Consider the following 22604-nt stretch of genomic DNA (forward strand, 5'->3'; position numbering starts at 1 on the left):
CAAAAAAAAAAAAAAAAAAAAAACATGGCCCTGAAGAAATTTATATCAAAAGAAAATATTTTAAATCTATTTCAAACGTGAAATATCATTTGATTGTATATCTGATGTATACACAGATTATTAATTTATACAGGATACATCATAGTGACAAGTTGTTTGGAGTATGTTGATAGATGCCTAGAGCCCGGGCCAGATCTCCAAAATGCTATGGAACTGAGTGACTTTATGTACAACTAATCCCTGTGAATTAATTTTAACTACTCACGTAAGTGCTTTGTAATTTGACATACAGGTTTCTGTATTTTCTGTAAGAACGAACGTAAAATATATACATTACTTCCTATGTTGTACAGATCGCACGTCAGTATATTTTTTTTTTGCTCTGAGGTAATCTGGAAGAATTTTGTTCCTACTCATAACCTTCATTTTATTTTATTCAACATCATATAAGTATTTTGACATAACACTGGATTAATTGATTGTTTTCGACAGGACTGCTCAGATGTACGCTGCTTCCTGCGCATGTATAGGCAGAAGACTTGCCTTTTTTAACATTTCTTTCCTCCTTAATTTTTGACAGCATGTAAGGATATTACGCAGAAAATATGCCAGATGATTATTTAAAGAACACAAATACCTTCTCAGCAAACTCAACCTTTAATGACATTTACTTTACGAAACTCGGCGGGCACTGATTGATTGATCCTGAGCAGGAGCCCAGCCTCACACAGACCACATCCATCAAAAGCATCCTAATCATACCAGCATATTAACATTTTGAACTTTACTCCCAGCGCTCAAGGAATGCAACCCAAGAAATAATGAAATTTAGGGGAAATTGAATCTTGTTTTCAACATGCAAAGACCTACTTTCAACAGAGATTGCTGCATTCTCTGCTTTCTCTCCAGCAAAGAGCAAGAACTGATAAAAAAAGGCAGCCCTAACGTTGACATGTAATCTTTGTAAAAATGGAACTTTCAAGGGGTAATCTGCAATGATGCAAGTTCCACCTCATTCAGATGTAGCTCTTTTATTCCAGAAAAAAAGGACAAAATTAAAAAAACGGAACAAACCTCACCAGGAAAAGTAATGCAAAGGCTACAACAGCAAACCCTTAGATGCACAGAATGGTATTGAGGAACAGGAACGTGTTATTACAAGTAGAGATGCATTTATTCTACAACTTGACCATGTTTAGCTCTAAGCTCCAAAGTTCAAAAGCTATATTGACAGATTAGATGGTTCTGAAAAAGACTGTGAAGAATAAGGTGAGTATATAAAATCTTCCTTGTATTTCAAGACTAAAGAAGCTGAAGTTATTCCACTCATGAGAGAAGATGTGAGCAACCTAACGGTGGACCCACTGTACCTACAAGAAGAGAGATTTGCAGGGAGACGTCTCAAAAGTGTCAGACAAGGACAAAAAGATTTTGGAAAAGGCAGGGGAAGATCAGAGAAGAAGATTCTCTCAGACTACAATAGGGTAAAAGTGATATTGAGCCTTTTCTTTCTTCTGCCAGACAAGGAACCCAACAGAAAGGTCAGCTGGAACCTCTGAGACATTGTCTTCAGCAAGTTTCCAGCACCAAAGCACTACACCCGTGTACTCCCACTGTCCGTTTCAAGACCTGAAAGGACTTCTCTGACTTCTTCATGTAATAGAAACCAAAGCACATCACCTGGTTATACCATCCTTAGCCGGGAACTCAGCGTGCTTAGCTGCTATTTCTACTTGAAATAGAGAACGTGATGGAGAATGCAGAAATACATACTGCACACCCTAGAGTCTTGTTCCCTCTGATAAAGACCATCCCTGTCAAAATTGCGCTCCTTTTCAGTCAAAATACCAGTCTTTGATGCTCTGGGCTCCTGCTGTCTCAATTGTGAAATGATTTGTGATCTGGAACAAGGTTTTAGAAGGGAGGTCTAAGAGAGAAGTAAGAGGCATCACCCAAAAGGAGACCTACGAGATGTCTTTAAGATACAACCCAGCACACGTATCTGTTCTCAGGACAAGGGTTGTGAATTCCTGTGATTCAAACAATGAGCCTCCACTTTTCTATACTTCCCTCCACCTCTTTTTCTAAAACCATGAACGTTTTCCCTTTCAGTCACTTTCAGCCAGCAGGAGGCAATGGGCGTACAAGTACCAGCTACAATGGCTTGTAAAAGGAAATAGAAAGAGCAAGAGGGAATTCAAGATACAAATTATTCATTCTACTATACAAGTTGTGATTTGGCTGGAAACCACAGCTTTTGTGCAGTTTGGACATTAAAACTAACTGTAACTAATTTTGGACATTAAAAACTGGCTGTAGGAGTCCTCATTTCTGAGTATGACTGTGTTCAGAGGTGCTGTGTTTTACTCCCATGCACTTAGACAAGGTCCCAGCCCAAACAAAGCTGGGGTACTCAACCCAGGAGACACAGCTATGGTTGGTATTTCACCTCAGATCAACCTCCACTCCCATCAGTTGATCTCGCATTTCTGGTTGTCTGTACATTCACACAGACCAATTAACAGGTAATCTAATGGGGCAACTCATCTGCAGACCTACAGGAGTATGGGAGCCTTCACAGGATCAAGAGATTTGGCCAGAATTTCTTCATGAACTAGTGGTGGGGCTGCTCATCTGGTACATCATTTTAAGCTGAACGAGTAAAGCTCCTGCAAAAGATCAAGCCTTTATCTTTTTAAAAGCCGTGGGTGCTCTTTGTGTCTGAAAACTATAGTTTAAGGTATCTCAAATCACAAGTCCAGAATTAGAGGGTATATTTGAAATGTAGCCTATAATTTTTCTCTCGAGCCTTTAATTTGTAGTTTAGACTTTGGATCACAGTTCATGTTATTTCTGAAGCTTCATGATTCACTTTTAGCTTTACTAAAAACTGTTTGGATACCATGAGCACGACTCTCCTGTCACACGCCGCCCTGTCCTTGGGCTGCTGATGGAACACATCTTGCCTAAACATCTCAGCAAGTGATAACCTTTGAAAGAACTTCTGCGGGGCTGTTACATCAAACCATTTTATACCTTCTCACGTTATTGTTCATTAAAAATGTCTTTCAAGAAATTTAAGAATACATTCCTTTTTTTTTTCTTTAAATCTTACACTTTATATTAAAATGCTACAATTTTTATTTAATCAAAACAATCCTCAGTAACTTTTAATCACTTAGCTTTCTTTGTCTAAAGTTGAAAGTTTCTTCCAAATAGCCAGTTTACTTCTTATCGCTTTTTCTCACTGTTTAGTCATGATCAGAAACAAGATGTTCCTTCAGATATTTCATAATTTCATCAAATTCTATACTTCCTGTTTTTCCAACTGGTTTCAGTACTGGTCTCTTCATCCCACTGCTTATTTTGTCACATTTCCCAAGTCTCACTATAACTCAGTGCTCGTTATATTGCTGTATGTTCTAGATTCTATTGCGATACGCAGCGCTCTTGGCTTTTTATCCTAAAAGCCATAACATGTACACAGAAAATAACCCGAAGTTAACACTTAGCTTGCTGCTCTTCCTTTCAGTGACATTCATTGACAGAACGTATAATTGTGACAATTCTATTTGGTCACTGGCTTAATGCAAGTTATTCCAGTTTTTCACTCTTTTTTTTGCTCTTTTCTCATGAGCTGCCAACGCTGTTAGGATCAGAAGATGTATGTCTGAGCATATTAAAACACAGATTCATAAGGCAGACACCGTATGACCTACAAAGTGTATTAAAGCAGTCATTTTTCTAGCTGAAGAGCTAAGACGTATTGCACTTAAAAGGAGCGTGTTGAGGGGAAAATGTGGACACTCATTGCCAACCTGCTCGGCTGACTCTTCAAGAAGCTCCTTTGCTGCTAAAAAAGCATTCAGGAACATCCCTCAGTGAAAGTCACTCTCCCAGAGCAGCTCCAGCCGTATCAAAGCTGTCAGCTTTTCCTTTGATTTTTTTCACATTTCATTATGTCTCTGTTAAAAAATTTCCTAAAGAGCACAACCGAGACCAAATTGCAAAGTTTCTTTAAAATCCGAAATCCTTCTCTTTTCTGAATGTTGGTCTTGGATCTCTTAGCCCTCAGAAACACTTTGCCCTCCAGAGAGACACAAAGCCATCAGAAATAGGAAGGATGCAGCCAAAATGTTTATTTTTCAGTGCACTGTACACATACTCCTCTTCCTCCCATTAAAAGTCACAGCAAAACAGAGGCTTTCAGAAAAAGAAGATGAAGTTCAGTTCTTTCCCACCTACGTTTGTCCCAGGTGTTACCTTTTCTAAATGAGAAATGACTCAAACTTTCCCTTTTAAATGAAAATATATATTGTCCCAAACACAATTTCCTCACACTCTACTAAACCCAGACAGGGATGGCTACAGGCCTCAAATCTTTAGGTTCTCCACTGATGCATTAACTAAACAAAAAAGACAACCTTACTTGTTTCAGAAAGCTTTATTAGAATAGGAATCTTTGAAGACAAACACAAAAGATTCTAATATGTTTAGATTTTATAATGTAAACAACTAATTTAATGCATCACTAGCCATATACAATAGTCGCCATCTTGCAACATGAATGCGAGGAAGAAACTGATGTAATCCGTGAGATATTTCAAAATAATTAATTTGAGAATAATAATAATAAAAAAAGAACTTTTATTGTGTAAACTCTCCCTCTTGGCCTTTTTTTAAAAGGATCAGAAAACTGCAGCAGTTGAACCTCTGCTAAATGAAGGTAACAAGTGATCTTTTGAACCGGCCTCTAAATTAAGAACACGTAATTGCCTGAGAAAGGGTATTTGATCAAAAGGGGTTTAAGTGTTACTTATTAGGAGAGTTCCAAAAAACTCCACAAGATCTAGTTTATTTAAATGAGGGCCAAAAAACTTTCAGATTTTTGCAAATTTTCTCAAAGCAGTTTGACATGTCTGAGTGGGGTGTTGGCCAGAGGTCAGACTTCTGCTGTGCTACCAGTTTTGTTCCGTAAGGGCAAATGGGGCTTTAAGCATTTTTGGGTCAAACCAACATTCGATGCCTCCTTTTTTAATTTCCTTAACTCCCTCTCAAACCCGTGTCTTCTTGCTTAACTATTCTGCAGCTTAGAAAATTATAACAGACATTTCTTTCCAATATTTTTTTTTTTTTTTTTTTTCTTGCAAGCGAGGACGGATACATGATGAGAAAAAAAGGGTTCTACACACCGGTCCCTGCTTATTTTTTTTTTTTAATGTAATTTGAAAGAATGAGCCTGTTTTCTGGCACACTCCAAAACGGAGGGGCAGGTATTATCTGTGTTGATGAACTGGGGCACCCCAGGACACCCCACTCACAGGAACAAAGCTCCATCTACACCCAGCTGTCCCCTACAGTGTATTATTGTCCCCCTTCGCCTAAAGTGACAACGGGGCATTGAACCAAATATGACAACACAGAAACCTCCTCCATTCATAATTTCATCCATCACGCTGTGCTAGGAAAAAAAACCCCAAAACTACCCCAATTATTCAAAACAACAAAGTATGAAATATTTTGGGAGTAGTCTGAAATGGGGGTGACTTTGCTGAACAGCTTGATGGTTTGAAGTAGTGGCTTAACAAGCTCTCCATCGTCCCACAAGCCAGTTAAAATCTTTCCATTACTGGGATGAGCCTTGTGGCCAGTACCAGCAAAAGGTTTGCTTTTTGCATCAACAGCCCCACCGCTATCAGCATCCAGAGAACTGAGCCTCCGGCACTCGCCTTACTGTACCAAGCCACCAGCAGAGGACATCCAGCAACAGCGGAGGCTTAAACATACGCCAAGATGTCCTTTATGACTCCATGCCACGTTAACCAAGTTTTAAAAAACCCTAAAGCAAACGTAAAGCTTATTTTTTGTAGCCAGCTGAAGAGCTGAATGCTGAGGAAGGGAAGCTCTCGCTTTGCCTGTGGGTTGTACTTCGAAGAATTACACAAGGGAGGAAGACAATGACTTTCTGGGTACTGCTGGGGAACATGGTGACTTTAGCTGAAGGTGTCTCACCACCTTAAATCACTTTCGTAGCCTGACCTGGAGCAGCCCTGCTTGAGGTCCATGTGGCAACTTGAGAGGGTGAGGAGCACAGGGCTGGGAGGTTTGGCCAATGCCGCCACCAGCTGGATGTGGACCGGTGGCAGGGATGGGCTTGGCTGTGGAGCAAGGGAAGCATATCCTTCTGGAAAAATAGATATACATCGGAAAAAGCAGGTTTGTGTTGGCTAAATCTGCTCCTAGACCTGGGACATTCTGCCATTTCAGCCATAAATAACTTTAGAAACTTGGAGGTTGTCTGTTACACTTTGCTTAGCTTTGGCCATTTGTAGCGAAACCAACGGGCAAGGTTCACTTGATCACAGAATCACAGAATCACAGAATCTTAGTGGTTGGAAGGGACCTCTGAGATCATCGAGTCCAACCACAAAAAAAAAAAAAAAAAAAAGAAAAAACCAAAAAAAACCCCAAAAAACACACCACACCAAACGCCCACCAAAAACACCACACCCACCAACTAAACCCCACACTCAACACCTCGCCATAAACCAATAACCTTGGGCACTAGAGCATGCCCTGAAGAGCCATGTCTATACGTTTCTTAAATACCTCCAGGGATGGTGACTCCACCACCTCCCTGGGCAGGCTGTTCCAGTGCCTGACCACCCTCTCAGTAAAGTAGTTCTTTCTAATATCTAATCTAAATCTCCCTTGCCGCAACTTCAGACCATTGATGGTGAATTATCCCACTGGACTGTGGAAAATCATAGCTTAAGGCTCTTTAACTCCTAGAATGATCCAGATCCCTCTTTTCACCTTTCAGAACAGCGTCCTACCTGCCACCTTGAGGGCTTTTACAACACGAGAATGTCCCCCAAACTCTTCTGCTGAGGACACTGTTTAGTGTCATCAAAGAAGATGACTACGCTGTGGTTATTATCACTTTCTGCTCCTGTGGCCACCCAGCACCGTGCTGCTCTGTAGCGTGAGGGGGGCTCCTATAGAGGATTCATGCTCCTGGGGGGACAGGCACAGAATAAAACTTACATCTTCTGCATCTTGCGTGAGCGCCTGAACTGTTGAGCTGTAGCTAAAATAGTTCATCGTCTTTCCCACCAGTGTTGTGAGTCTCAGCCATTTTCCTAGTTTCACTAAAAATGCCCCAAGTACAAAATGAGTTATTTTTTTTGGCCAGAAGCATTTTCTTCTTTATTTTGGACCCATTTGAACTGTTTTTTTGAAGGGATGAAGGATGAGAGAGGAGATTTCGGACTGTAAAATCAATTATTTGTACAGCCGTAAGGATCTGTGGAAAACTAGGTCTCACACTCTCTCCAATGATGGGAAAGAGAAAGAATGAGTATGAAGAAGTACGCATAAAATTTAAAGTTTAACTTAAGGGTTCACTGTTTTGGTTTTGCCTGATACCTCCATTTTAGTGTTTATTATCTCAAGTCCTGGATCCTTGAGAGAGAGAATTACTTGGAAGCAGTCTTACATTTAGCATATGTGAAGGATCTTGCTGGAATGAAGCATTAGCATCGGAACACAGATGGTCTGCAAGGGCTACAGAAGGGAGGCTGCAAGTACCTACGGAGCCTCCGGGGATGCAGGAACTCATGCATCAAGTGAGGACGTTGCACATTTGGTGCTTTGAAGGGAAGGTTGGTTGGTGACTCCTTCCTGCCTCAAACAGTGGGATGTTCTGAGTCAGCGAGGTGTGACTACAGAAACCTGTGTGTGAAATGAGTTTGGGAGACAAGAGAGGGACTCGGGCGCCATGTTAAATGAGTACAGGAAAGAATATATGTTTATTTTTCCCTGGAGATGTTCTGACACTCCTTCAGGGCATCAATGGCAACCATGTAAAAAAGGAAAGTGAAATCATTTTCTCAGGTAAACCACTAGCAATCAAGCTCGGGTAAGTCTTCAGATCTTTCTTGATGGGTTATTTCAAAAAATGTTCAAAGAGGAAAGGAGGATGTAGCACCATGAGTTTAACCTTAGCGTTCCTAAATAAGTGTGCTCCACAGCTTCCTCAGAGATCCAGACCTTTAATGTACTGATCTGTGTTACAGGGAGCGTAGCTGAGGGAGGAACTTTAGAACTGAACTTTAAATTGGACAGGAACGTGCCCCAATCACAGAATCACAGGATCTTCTAGGTTGGAATGGACCTTAAAGATCATCTTGTCCAACTGTCAACCTAACTAACAAAAATAGACACCCACACAACAAACAAGGAGCATCATCACTAAACCATACCTCCCAGCACCACATCAACCTGTCTTTTGAACACCTCCAGGGATGGGGCCTCAACCACCTCCCTGGGCAGCCCATTCCAATGGCTGAGAACCCTTTCCGTGAAAAAATTTCTCCTAATATTCAGCCTGAACCTCCCCTGGTGTAACTTGAGGCCATTTCCTCTCGTCCTGTCACCTGTGACTTGGGAGAAGAGACCGACCCCCACCTCTCTACACCCTCCTTTCAGGGAGTTGTAGAGAGCAAGAAGGTCTCCCCTCAGCCTCCTCTTCTCCAGGCTGAACACCCCCAGCTCCCTCAGCCTCTCCTCACAAGACTTGTGCTCCAGACCCCTCACCATCTTTGTCGCCCTTCTCTGGACCCGCTCCAGCACCTCAATGTCTTTTTTATGGTAGGGGGCCCAAAACTGGACACAGTACTCGAGGTGAGGCCTCACCAGTGCCGAGTACAGGGGGACAAACACCTCTCGGGCCCTACTCCCCACGCTGTTCCTGATACAGGCCAGGATGCTGTTGGCTTTCTTGGCCACCTGGGCCCACTGCTGGCTCATGTTCAGCCGACTGTCGACCAACACCCCTACTGACTTCAAGTGACTACTCTTATATTCTCCCCATTACTTGACAAAACTATTTCTTTGCTCCTCTATTAATCCCACCTCTGCCCGGAATAGACATGAGTTTGTCTACAACAGCCTGAGAAAAGTGCTTCAGCATGAAAAACATGGGCCAAACTACATAGAGATGGGCACGTAAGTGATGTAGCCACAACAGATGACAGGGGTTTGATCACAGAATCACAGAATCTTCATGGTTGGAAGGGACCTTTGAGATCATTGAGTCTAACCACAAAAAAAAACATGAAAAAAAAAATGTGGGGACATGGTGCTGGAAGACAGGCCAAGGTTACAGAAGTGCTTGCCACCGGGGCTGGTTATGTTGGGTAGACCTATCTCAAAAAGAAGAAGGAAAAGCTGTTTAAACTCTGAAGAGATAGTCTGAGGAAAAATGGACCGATTTGATGAAACTAAAGTGGCGACAGAGAGGAGCACTCAGTTTTGTTCCCCCACTGCATTTCACAGCACGTAAGCTTGGCTGAAATTCCCCCGTAACTACTTATAAAACCCAACCTCCTTCCTTTCCCTTTAAGTCTATTGTCAGAACATTTCTGATGAGACCCTGGCTTCTTGAAATGAATCCCTGAAACGAAGGGGTGTAGGACGTAAGATTTAGTTCCCATTTGCACTGTGCAAGTTCAGGGATTTTATGATGATTATGCAAACAAAAAGCCATGAAACTCCATTTGTAACTAGGTGAATGCATAACGCCAGCCCCAAGATATTCTTTCAAGAGAAGCGGAAAAATTAGGTGGCAAACACAGTTTTGGCCAAAGCACAGCTCTTCAGATGCAACATGTGCAAATCATTACTTTGTCTTGTAGAATGGTTAAGGAAATGCATTTTGAAACGGCAATTATATAATTAGTGCATTAAGCAACTTCATTGAATGACAAGTGATTAAACACACATCCACAAACAGACATAGCATTACTTTGATTAGTGTGTGGAAAACACCCCGGAATAATTCTGGCAAGAACGGGGTGGGCAACAAAGTTGAGGGTAAGTTTTGCTAATGCCTTTCTTTGTCTGAAATGGAGGTGCCTACAAAATAAGCAACTGCATTTTGACTGAGTGTTAGTATTAATTCATAAAGTTTTGAAGGCTTTACCAGTCCTAGAAATTAAAATGAACATAGATATTAAAATGAAAATCCTGCCCAACAGGGGGGTCAAGATGAAAAATCCAGACCCTTGTGGATCCCAACTCTCAGACAAGCTACTGGGGGGATCTCCTTCCACTTCAGTTTTGCCTCCATCTCTGTCACCAGCTTTTGTCTAGTAGGTGTGTGTCTATCCATTTTTAACTGCTGAGTAGGAGAAGAACCTACCTCTGTTGTCTTCCTTCTGTTTTTTCCTGCCAGGGAAAAAGCTGTTAGATTTCTCGATGCTGCAAGTGGGATGAATCTGCTGCTGCGGGGTGACAAGGCAGGAAACCAACTGACACTTTTAGCTTTCCCAAACTTCTCCAATACTTTTCCCTTTTAAGCTTTTTCCCTTCCCTAACAGCCACAAGCAGGAAGAAAAGGCAAGATTTTTATATTTCACCCTTGGCCAGCTGAGCCTGAACTAACAGCAAAACAACCCAAACCAGAAACAGATTGCAAACTAAGGACAGTGAAGAGCTGGCCTGTGGTCCACGGAAGGTTGGCTCATTGCATGTTGTTAATGCCTCTCTTTTCACTTCCACATGCTACGATGCACCGAGAGCCCGCTCGAAGGTATTTTCATGCAAGCAGCTACTCAGCGTGCGGTTCCAAAACGGCTCAACTTCTCTAGGTCAGGGCTGCTGATCCATCCTGATCTTCCTCCTTCCTTCTGTGTGAGTTCCTGTTCTCTTCTTGATGTCAGATCACGCTACCGCACACTAAAGAGGTTTAAGGGTGCTATACAAGACAAACATTTCTACAGGAAAACCACTTTTCTGTACCTCAGCCTGGAGAAGAGAAGGCTCCGGGGAGACCTTAGAGCCCCTTCCAGTCCCTCAAGGGGCTCCAGGAGAGATGGGGAGGGACTCTGGATCAGGGAGGGGAGCCATAGGATGAGGGGGAAGGGTTTTAAACTGAAAGAGGGGAGATTGAGATGAGATCTCAGGAAGAAATTCTTTGCTGTGAGGGTGGTGAGACACTGGAACAGGTTGCCCAGAGAAGCTGTGGCTGCCCCATCCCTGGAGGGGTTCAAGGCCAGGCTGGAGGGGGCTTGGAGCAACCTGGTCTGGTGGGAGGTGTCCCTGCCCTTGGCAGGGGGTTGGAACTGGATGATCTTTAAGGTGCCTTCCAACCCAAACCATTCTGTGATTCTATGATTCTGCTGTTAATTTTTGCCTTATCGTCTTCAGGTGACATTTGACAAGGTGGGTGAGCTGTTCTACTAGCTCAGTGCTATGGAAGGGGATGGCTCCCCTCTCCTCTTCTCTTGGCCGGGCAGCCTGATGTCTCCCTTGTTTCATCTCCAGTACTCACCTAAGCCCCAGCGGGCCAGTTCAACTCACTTTGCTGGCTACATGCTTGAGGTAGTTTCTGCCAGCTCAGTGGTTTAGGAAGCAGCCAGGACACTGGAGATGAAATCAACGGGAATGAACAACTGAGGTAGATTCTCCCACCTTGAAGATATTCAAAAGCTGCCTGGACACAGTCCTGGACAACTTGTTGTAGGTAGCCCTGCTTGAGCAGGGGGGTTGGACCAGGTGACATTTAGAGGTCCCTCCCAGCCTCAACCATTCTGTGAACTTCACCACTCTTGTGAAACCTCACCTATAGTTGTCACACCAGGATATTTCACCTTTGTTGTTTGGTTTTTTTTTCCCAACAGAAGAGGAAACAGTCCCGAAAACATACATGGTCTTTGTTTGAATCATAGAATCATAGAATCATTGAGGTTGGAAGAGACCCTTGGGATCATCGAGCCCAACCATCTCCCCTACTCTACAAAGTCCTCCCCTACACCCTGTCCCTCAGTGCCCCATTTAAACGTCCCTTCAACACATCCAGGGATGGTGACTCCACCCCCTCCCTGGGCAGCCTGTTCCAATGCCCGACCACTCTTTCAGTGAAAAATTCCTTCCTAATGTTCAATCTAAACCTACCCTGTTGGAGCTTGAAGCCATTCCCTCTTGTTCTATTGTTAATTACCTGTGAGAAGAGACCAGCACCAACCTCTCTACAGTGTCCTTTCAAGTAGTTGTAGAGGGTGATGCCATCATTCACATGTGAGATACCCAGAGACTGCAACAGCAGAATGTCACACCCTGCTGGCATCACTGTGCATCCACAGAGCACGGAAAAATCCTGATCTTCATCCTCAGCAAGAGGCAGTCACACTGGGAAGCAGCTTGGGAAGTCCTGAAGGAGAGCACTGGAAGGGTCTGGCGGGGAGAGAGCCGTGCCTTGGTTTACATTCTGTTCCCATTCGGCAGTTAATTAGTAACTCACTTTTTGAAAAGGAAAGATTACACATCCTGAACAAATACAAACGTTTGATCCTCGGGCTCATCGAGGAAAACTTCAGCGGCTGCCAGGGAAAAGCAAATGTTCTGTCACGTACATCCAGGCTGAGATAATGCGAAACAGAAGATGGGGAATACGGAGAGGACGTACCGATGCTTCCACCGCGGGGAGCAGAGGAGGAAAAAGTACCAAAGAGCAGACAACAACCTAGTGAGGCCTAACTAAAACCTGATGGGATGCCTCCTGACTGTGCTGTGAACCTAAGGGAGGCAACTTTCCTGACACAACGAGAGAAGAGTGAAGGGTGGTGCTATCTATCAAAAGCACTTTGTATTTCCATCCCGTGGGAAGTGTCTCTTTTGGAGCACCGGGCGCTCAGCTGTGGCCATGCCCGACCCACCCTGGGTGTTACGAAGTCCTCAAGGAGAAGGTGGCAACCAGCCAGGTCACAATGGCAAGAGAGGGAGATGTAGTTGGGTGAGATGTTTCTACAAGGTCAGGTAGGAATCCTGATGCTGAAGGAAACAGCCAACCTTTGGGAAAGCTGCTAGAAGATTTTTCGCTGGGTCAAACTAAAGTTTTCTCATTTTATTGAAGAAGCCACCCCAAAGAAATAAGAACTGCATTTACAGTGAATCATGTAGAAATGAGCTGACACGAGAAGCACGTAACACCAGCCAAAAAAAAGAATACATCTATTTTTTAAAGAAAATCCTAACAGCTTTCTACAAGGTCAGGTAGGGGTCCTGATGCTGAAGGAAATAAGCAACCTTTGGGAAAGCTGCTATTGACCCTATTTGACCCAAAATCCTATTGACCCAGGATTTTCACTGGGTCAAACTAAAGTTTTCTCATTTTATTAAAGAAGCCACCCCAAAGAAATAAGAACTGCATTTACAGTGAATCATGTAGAAATGAGCTGACACGAGAAGCACGTAACACCAGCCAAAAAAAAGAATACATCTATTTTTTAAAGAAAATCCTAACAGCTTCTCATTTTCTGGCTGTGTCCAGGACACAAATACCCACTGTGAAGTACATCAGAACATCTAGAAAATATTAATTTTGCCTTAAAACAAAATTAATTTTAAGCAGGAATTCATGTAGTGTCCAATAAATAATCTTTTTTTTTTCCTGATGTCGAAAGGTTTCACAAAACCCCCAGTCCCATTCATCTTTTTGGGTTACATCATTGGACAAATTCTCATCCTCTGCGTACTGCCTGACTGCACCATTAGTTTTCTGGACTTTTGTTTTTCTTAGAGATAAGTCAGTCAGTGACTCTGGCTGCCAGGAACTCTCTAGGTGCTACTTCCCAAATATGATCTCATTTACAGTGAATCATGTAGAAATGAGCTGACACGAGAAGCACGTAACACCAGCCAAAAAAAAGAATACATCTATTTTTTAAAGAAAATCCTAACAGCTTCTCATTTTCTGGCTGTGTCCAGGACACAAATACCCACTGTGAAGTACATCAGAACATCTAGAAAATATTAATTTCGCCTTAGAAGAAAATTAATTTTAAGCAGGAATTCAAGTAGTGTCCAATAAATAATCTTTTTTTTCCTGATGTCGAAAGGTTTCACAAAACCCCCAATCCCATTCATCTTTTTGGGTTACATCATTGGACAAATTCTCATCCTCTGCGTACTGCCTGACTGCACCATTAGTTTTCTGGACTTTTGTTTTTCTTACAGATAAGCCAGCCAGTGACTCTGGCTGCCAGGAACTCTCTAGGTGCTACTTCCCAAATATGATCTATGCCTTAAAACAAAATTAATTTTAAGCAGGAATTCATGTAGTGTCCAATAAATAATCTTTTTTTTTTCCTGATGTCGAAAGGTTTCACAAAACCCCCAATCCCATTCATCTTTTTGGGTTACATCATTGGACAAATTCTCATCCTCTGCGTACTGCCTGACTGCACCATTAGTTTTCTGGACTTTTGTTTTTCTTAGAGATAAGTCAGTCAGTGACTCTGGCTGCCAGGAACTCTCTAGGTGCTACTTCCCAAATATGATCTACAAGCAATTCCCAGATCATAACAAACACAGAGATGTGGACCTTCATCTATTCTATGTATTTACTGTAACAAGGTAGAGTTCCTCTTAAACCTTACGTGTCAATGCTCCAAGCACCTCCCTCGAGCCAGTCACCCATCTCTGAGGTCTTTCATCCCTAGAGAATCCGAGATCTTTCATCCCTAGAGAACTACTTCCACCTTTGCTGTATTCAAGAGACATCAGGAGATGCTCGCTTCTGGACACCACCACAATCCCTTAAACCTGCCCAGAAACATCTCTTTGCAGGCTCTTCCACTTCTACAATTTCTGCCCCTGCTTCTCTTTCCAGCTATTTTTATACTTGAAAATCAAAAGTTGTAATAGTGGTAGATGATATACAACATTAGACAACTGTTATCTGCCCTAGAAAATAGAAGTATGCTATTTTATGCATTGTAACGTGTAGGAGAGTTCTAAAACCTGATCTAATATACAACACAAATATAATGGATGGGCTCAAGGCTCAAGGTATGAGCATGAAAGATTCATTATCATCACTTCAGCATCACATTTCATTGGGTCTGTTGGGTGAAGGAAACAGCAGAAGTCAGTACTAAAAAAAACCAAAAGCATACATTGCAGTCTCTAAAATCATTGAAAAGCATTAAAATAATGAGAATTTAAGCAAACGCGCTGGTCTTTGAGCTGTCTCTTGAAATCTAAGTAGAGAACTGGCCACCACTCAATGAACATCAAGTTACCATGGGTTAAAAATTCAGTTCTACAGGCAGAGTACTCACAGCAAGCCTTCAAAAATCCCACAATGGACCCAACCTGTTCTTCCTCACCACCGGGAATGACTTTAAAATAATTTTATTAAAGAAATAAATTTTCATACGGTTCAACGTGCCTGTTGTTCAGCAAGGTTTAACAATGGACACAAGGTGGGGTCTTTTTCAGGTTTTTCTTCACAGCGATAAGAACCAGAGAAGCAGGGTTTTTTCTGTTATATCGCAAGTTTCCAAAATACACGTGAAACACGGCAGCTGAGTGTGACACTGGCTTGTTGAAGAGGTGGCAGAAGTGTCACTTCTTAGATTGAAACTGTGCCACAGGCCATCTTGTATGGCACAGGCTGTCCATTTTAACCTAGTTACCGTCATAGTGAGCCCAATAATTTGTGTTGGGTGAAGCACACCTCTACCGACCTCATGGTATCGACTAGAATTCTGTAGGGGAAACAGAAATCTCCACTTCCTTCAATAGTTTGTTCCGACAGCATTACATCATAGAATCATGATTAGAAGTATTCCCCACAAATCTTGTACCTTACACATACAGGATTTAAAAATAAGATAAATTCCACGCAGAGAACAACGAAGACCCTCACAAGGTTAGCTTCTTACATACGCATTGTAAAGACAATCTGGAACGGAGCTGAGTCTCTAAATTTAGGAGAAGTAAAGTTCAAAACTGGGTCTGGCTTGTTCTAGTGCAGTGAGAGAAACCTGCCTCTGGTGAGTTTAGAAACCACAGGCTGTGTCTTGGCATTTTTGGGCTGAGCCTGAAGGACGCTCAGTATTGGAGCAATAACTACCTAAGAGGAGATCATAGAGAGGTGGGGGTCTGTCTCTGCTCCCAAGCAACAGGCAATTGGAGGAAATGGCCTCAAGTTGCACCGGGGGGACATTGTAAAGACAATCTGGAACCGAGCTGAGTCTCTAAATTTAGGAGAAGTTCAAAACTGGGTCTGGCTTGTTCTAGTGCAGTGAGAGAAACCTGCCTCTGGTGAGTTTAGAAACCATGGGCTGTGTCTTGGCATTTTTGGGCTGAGCCTGAAGGACGCTCAGTATTGGAGCAATAACTACCTAAGAGGAGATCATAGAGAGGTGGGGGTCTGTCTCTGCTCCCAAGCAACAGGCAATTGGAGGAAATGGCCTCAAGTTGCACCGGGGGGGGGTTTAGGCTGGATATTAGGAACAATTTCTTCATTGAAAAGGTTATCAAACAGTGGAACAGGCTTCCCAGGGAAGTGGTGGGATCGCCATGCCTGGAGGTGTCTAAAAGACGGGTAGACATGGGGCTTAGGGACATGGTTTAGTGGTGGAATTTATTCATTGAAAAGGTTATCAAACAGTGGAACAGGCTTCCCAGGGAAGTGGTGGGATCGCCATCCCTGGAGGTGTCTAAAAGATGGGTAGACATGGCACTTAGGGACATGGTTTAGTGGTGGTTTTGGCATCAATTTGGACTTGTAGGTCCCTTCCAACCTAGATGATTCTATGAATGGTTGGACTTGATGATCTTGTGGGTCCCTTCCAACCTAGATGATTCTATGATTACATCTTCTGACTAAAAGTCCTTGGTAAGTCTTTGCTCAAGAATTCAAAGAGCTCTTCATAAAGCCCCGTTTGCTAAAGCTGAAAGGTATTTAATTGCATTAGTTACCAGCAATTCAGCGCGCAATGCTTCGAGAAGCCAACCGGGCAGAACTCTGTGAGACCTTCAGACTAAGCAGTAGAGAAGATGTCTTCAATCATTTTGGTGGGGGTTTTGAGCACCCTCTTCCACTTAGCTCTAATTTCCTTGGTTTATAACAGTCCTTTGACATTCACTGCCCCATTTCCCTGCACCTTCTCAGTTTTCTGCTCCGTTCAACTTATTTTTGCTTCCTGTCTTTGAATTCTTCCCTTTACTGTCTCCCACTCCTCATACCTTGCATTTTGTTAGTGACACAAACAGGACCACCACCTGGTCTTCCTTTCTCTTTCTTTGTATCACCCACATTCAATTAATTCCTCAGCTTCCCACTATATCCCCAAAGTCCATCAGAAGCCCTGAGAACAGGCTGCCTACAATCCCACAGCAAAATAACAAGATACCAGGATTCATTACTGTTAAGGACAAACTCAGATTTGCTTGAGAGCCACTAGAAAGCTGCTTGCACTTAAATCTTACTGAAAAATCCAAATAGTGGCCATTTCCACTGGGAAACTGAAAAAGAAAGAATTCAAGAAAAAATGTTCTAAAAACCATTACATTTCTACTAAAAAAGTTGGCATCCCTGAATGCAAAACCCAACAGAACATGTGGCAGGCTAGGCTGCAGTGGTACTTTAGGAATCTTTCCCTTTTTTACAGTTTCCCAAAAGAAAAATGAAAGATCAGCAATTGCTTCCGCAGCACCGCTTCGTGATCAAATGAGAGGTGCCTCGTCAATCAGACAGTTGAAATGCACACTAATTAGTGTAGCGGCATGAACTGTTTATTTTAATCTGAAATTGCTCAAATGAAGTATGTGGAGAAAAAAAAAAAAAACCCTCATTAAAATCACAAGCTAAACCGATCTAAGGAATGAAAACTCCCCACAGAGTAGAGGAAAAGAGCAAGTGACTTGAAAAAATGGCTGTGTCAGGTCTGGGCATATTTGGAAAAGCCAGATGATATAATTGTGGAGGATTGTGGTACCTGCTGGGTAACAAATCTCCTGCTGGATGTAAACAGACAGATATATCTAGAGATATATTACAAATATATACAAATATATACTATATAATATATATATATTACAAAATCCAAGACCAACCTAAAGGGCAGACCAGAGCGCTCTATATATATCTATATTACAAAACCCAAGACCAACCTAAAGGGCAGACCAGAGCGCTGGAGATGCCACTGGGAACTTGTTTCTCTTTTTTGTTTTTTCAATTTCTGTTTCTTTTTTTTTCATCAAGGTACGTGGTCAGCTGTGGTTCTGCCACAAACCTGGCACAGGGCTGTTTTATTACATATTCTCACACAACACATTCTACCACATTCCAGCAGAGAACTTATTCCAGACCCTCATTTGGAGAGTTTTCCATTAAAACCCCCTAGAATTTAGAGAATCTGTATCTTAGGGCCATCATGAGAAAAATTATCTTCATAAGCACAGAAAGGGACAGATCCTGAAGTCAAACTGTGTCAGGCCTCGCAGCTGACACAAATCAACGTGCCTCCCCTGAAATCACAGCCTTTCAGGTGACCAACCAGTCCTAATTATCATACAATACATAGGAGATGATTTAACAATCACAGATGACCTAAGTTTAAGAAGAGTTTCTAGAGTTGAAGTGTTATAGCACCCGGCTACCTTGCACTTAACTTCATTTGAAACTTTAAAATGCAGATAATTCAGCTTAACACTGGCACAGCACGTCTGTCTCCTGTTATTATAAAAACGAGTACCCAATAAACCTGCTGCGAGGAAAGTTGTAGAAAAACATGCAAAATTATACCCATCACAGGAACAAGAAAGAAAAGTTGCTTTTTTTTTTTTAAGTTGGTCCATCGGGAGCTCTGATTTTGTCATTTATTAATTCCAGTGCCTGGCATATACTTGATGCACTTTCTGTTTGTCTGCTAATGATTCGGTTTATTCTGTTTATTTAGATGATGGCAAATAATGCTTCAATCCAGTCCTGCCACCCCCCTTCTCAAACACAAGCTGTCAGTAGCATCTCTCTTCCCCAAAAAGTGGAATTCCTCTGATATTTGGGAAAGGGATGAGCAGAACTTTGTGATTCCTGGTGACTACACGGATCTGGTTTGTGACCCGCTGGCTGGTGCTTGGCTTTTAGGTGATTCTTGGCTTTTAGGTGATTCTTTGCTTTTGCCCTCAGCTCAGCTGAAATCTTTGCACAAGGGATGTGGGCTCAGTAGCTCAACAACCACCCCATCATGCAATGATAAAACATTTTTCCTTCCCTTTTAAAAACCCTGTGGAAAATTACGTAACTAAACCCAACGATGAACATCTTTTAATCTTCAAATTGAAGCAAGACTAGGAAATTCTAGCTTCATAATGGCCCCAACAAACTTAATTCCACCCGTTTGTGCACATGCTACGATACAATCTTAATCTATTGGATTTTATGTGTTATTTTTTTTCCCTCCCAGAAGAATATCCTGTTTGGAGCACTCGACGGGTACACCTGGGATCAAACCAATGCTGCACATAATCTGGAATTTCCTAATTTCTAGGGGCTTGACTTCGCAGGCTCAATAACACTTTGTCATTTGGATGTCTCAAATATATAATTATTCAGCTGGCTTAAATGTGCTTTTTGCTTACAAAGTCTTTTTTCTGTTTACATATCATACTCTAGCCTAAATAAATGCTAAGACAAAGGCCAAGCTGGCTGGTAGCCCAGAATGTAGCTGTTACCAAATTGACAGGGACCACCTAAAATTCATTGAAATGTCTAAATATTGTATTTGAGTTATAACTACATTTTAAAAGGCGATCTTTACCGCAAGAAAAAAAACGGAGTGACTTTAGAAGAGCATAAACAAGGGGCTGGATGAAATGGGAACCGAAATGGGTTACGTCTGTCGAAGCAGGGTCTGACTTACCACGGCTCCTCCGCGTTACTGTAAAACACTCAACACTTCAGGGCAGGAAGTGTCCTCATGTTACCATCTAAATAACTAATGGGCTTAGTTTATCTTAACAACTAACTTCGAAACTCCCAACCCAAAAAAAAAACCCGCCAACCTAAAATGTGGTTCTACAAGTGCCTGAACCTCTTCCCCAAAAGCAACTAATTCCGGTAATTCTTTAGGTGACTGTTCCTTTTTCCTTAGAGAATCCCACATAGATGGGGATGTCTGCTAAATGTGAAAACAGTGCAATTTCAAGGTGGCCTGTGATGGCAAATAAAACCACTTTTCCAATCTACTTAACACCTGAAAGGTGCAAGGTTTGTTTTAAAGTCTTCTTCTACTTGTTTCCTTTTGGCTTTTAAAAAATTTGGGGTATCAACGTCTTGTCTTGCTTTTATACATAAGAGCGTTGGAGGACAAGACGACTAGAATGGAAGTCCCCCCAGGTTCCCACCTCAAACAGCAGAGGGATGAGAGATTGAGATGTTTTTTACTCCTGGCTTTTACCAGAAGCTTGAATTAAACGTTTCAAGAAGAGCCAAATAACATGGGAGTTTTACACGGTCGGATTAAAATTCTCTTTCCCCTCTCAAATGCCGGTTTCTTGTGACAGATGATGGCTAGAGATGATGGCTTCATCTCTGCTTTTCCAGCTACCCATAATCTTCTAGTCAAAATAGGACAGACAAGACCTGATACACACACAGAATTAAACAAAACCTTTGCAGAAACCCTAGATCTGCCATTAAAACCAAAGCAAGCCCTTCAGGCTTTCCTAAAATGTCTTTAAAAGCTGTAAAAGGCAACATAGTTTTGTCTCCTCCTGGGGTCGCTCTTTAGATCTAACCAGAACTTTACCGTGGCAAGATAGGCAAATCCCGGGGACAAGAACATGCCATACAGAAAGCACAAGATGTGGTGAAAACCCAAAAACTTACTAATGCTGCCATTCTGGCCTTACTAGATAGTCATAAAAATCACAAGAGCGTGGGGTGAAGGTATTATACCTGGTCATGGCTGGCTTCAATGGAGCTTCCGATACCTTGGAAAGTCATCTGCACGGGAGACAGTGTCAAACAGGTCATACACTCTTTGCCATTTTGTCTATCACTGTAGTGTACCTATAACAGAATAACATAACGTCATCTGCTAAACACCAGGTTTGCACAAGGGAGTCATGCCAAAACACTGTCCCTCTTCAACACCTCTGTTAAGAAGAATTCCAAACATTTGCATCGAATTCGTCTTTCATATTAAAACAAGGAGCCTGTCAAATCATCTGGGGCCAGATCTTCCTGCTGCCTGTGGGAGGGTTTTTGAAACTTCATCAGTTTCTGAGACCCCTGAGACTGAACTCGAGATGTGGTATCTGGACGAGCACAAGAATCTAGTTTCAAGTCATAGTTTCCAGCCTAGATGTCATTTCTAACAGCATTTTTGTAGCTTTGTTATAAAACATCCACGCAAATCGTTACACCTCCAAAAACTTGGCCGTAAGCGTTTAAATTTTTCAATTGTAATTCCATTTCTACAAAAAAAATCCACTAACTCTTTTGACCTGGCTAACGCTGCGTCTTTGGGTTTGATTTTTGTCATTAAATCCAAAATGACAGATAAACCGGAGAAGAATTCACATTCTTCTTGAGATGTCTAAGCTGTAAGAGTAACTCCCTCCCTGCCGATGGCAAGATGTGCACGTTGAACTCCAATCTGGCCTGAAATACAGAGGAGTAACAGGCAGTAACTTCTACTTGAATTATTTTCCTTGCCTTCAGGTTCCCTTCAGATAGTGCTTAAACCCCAAAAAAGAAAGGATGGATTTTAATATGCTGAGACAAACTGAAATTAAACATTGCCAGCGTTGGGTTATTAAGAGCAGGTTGCCACTCGTGCTGAATTGTTGAAATATTACAGTTCTCTGCGTAGCTCCTGGCTCCTCGAGAGGCAGAGCAAGCACTTTGTTCTAGGGGAGAGGTGGAATTTGGTTTATGGTGGTAATTTACATTGCCTGGGTGACCCCTGTCAGGAATGGAGAGAGAGATCAGCTCTGCTGGAGACAGACCTTTTATGTTAGGATCTATTTACAGCAAAAGCCACATGATAAAGCCTCGTCGTGACATTTGGGCTACGAAATCCAACTTTATTATTTCGGAAGACAACTAGGAACCATATCAGAGTTATTCCTGCGGAAACGATTTAGCGATGGATACGGTACTTCGTGATACAATTAAATCCCCAGTCCCCAACTCTTCTTTGGCCACAGGTGCAAACTGGGAATACTTCAGCCGAAGCAGAACCCGTGTGGGAGAGGAAAACCAAGTGGGTGCCACGTTTCAGAATGACTCCACTGCCAATACACCCAAACAGCTCTGGCTGTGGCCAGAAGTGAGACACAGAACCACAAAACCCTGGTGCTGTGTATAGAAATATTGATTTCACTCAACCCTTCTTAAAGCTCTCTGGATTATCCCCGTCTCTCTTCCTCTCAACCCCCACAATCTGTGCCTACTAAATTGCTGGTGGCTTCCTGCCAGCCAAGCCATACTGCTCACTTAGAAACCACAAGAGGCCCCTTCGCATATACAAGGGTTTAATTTTGATTAATCAGAAGAGGTTGGAAGGTATGAAATTTGGCTTGCGAACTGAAGTTCTTTAAACGCCAGGGACTACTGTTATGACAAGGACTTCTGGAGCTTCTACGACCGTGGTATCTGGTTGCGAGCTGGATGTTCTGCTGAGCTCACAAGGGGGAGAAATGGGGCAGAAAAGCTCAGAAGGACGATTCTGCGCTGCAAATATGACAGGGCAAAATCTGGCGACCGAGAGAAGTACATGACTTAGAGCACACATGGACAA

The 22604-nt window shown here is 42.4% G+C and overlaps 1 protein-coding gene across 3 annotated transcripts in view; it reads right to left on the reverse strand.

The window, feature by feature from the left end:
* The window catches only part of STAU2 (staufen double-stranded RNA binding protein 2), a 200607-nt gene that overhangs the window by 73788 nt on the left and 104215 nt on the right, over window positions 1–22604 (reverse strand). For 2 of the 3 annotated variants that reach the window (XM_014951916.1, XM_014951914.1), the window contains one exon: window positions 20756–20869. The exons of the other annotated variant lie outside the window; for it this stretch is intronic. In XM_014951916.1, coding sequence (XP_014807402.1) covers window positions 20756–20869 — 114 coding nt within the window. The remainder of the gene's footprint in view (window positions 1–20755; window positions 20870–22604) is intronic. 3 annotated transcript variants of the gene reach the window in all.

Source organism: Calidris pugnax, unplaced genomic scaffold (assembly GCF_001431845.1).
Source record: "Calidris pugnax isolate Ruff unplaced genomic scaffold, ASM143184v1 scaffold61, whole genome shotgun sequence".
In the NCBI taxonomy this organism is placed as follows: domain Eukaryota; kingdom Metazoa; phylum Chordata; class Aves; order Charadriiformes; family Scolopacidae; genus Calidris; species Calidris pugnax.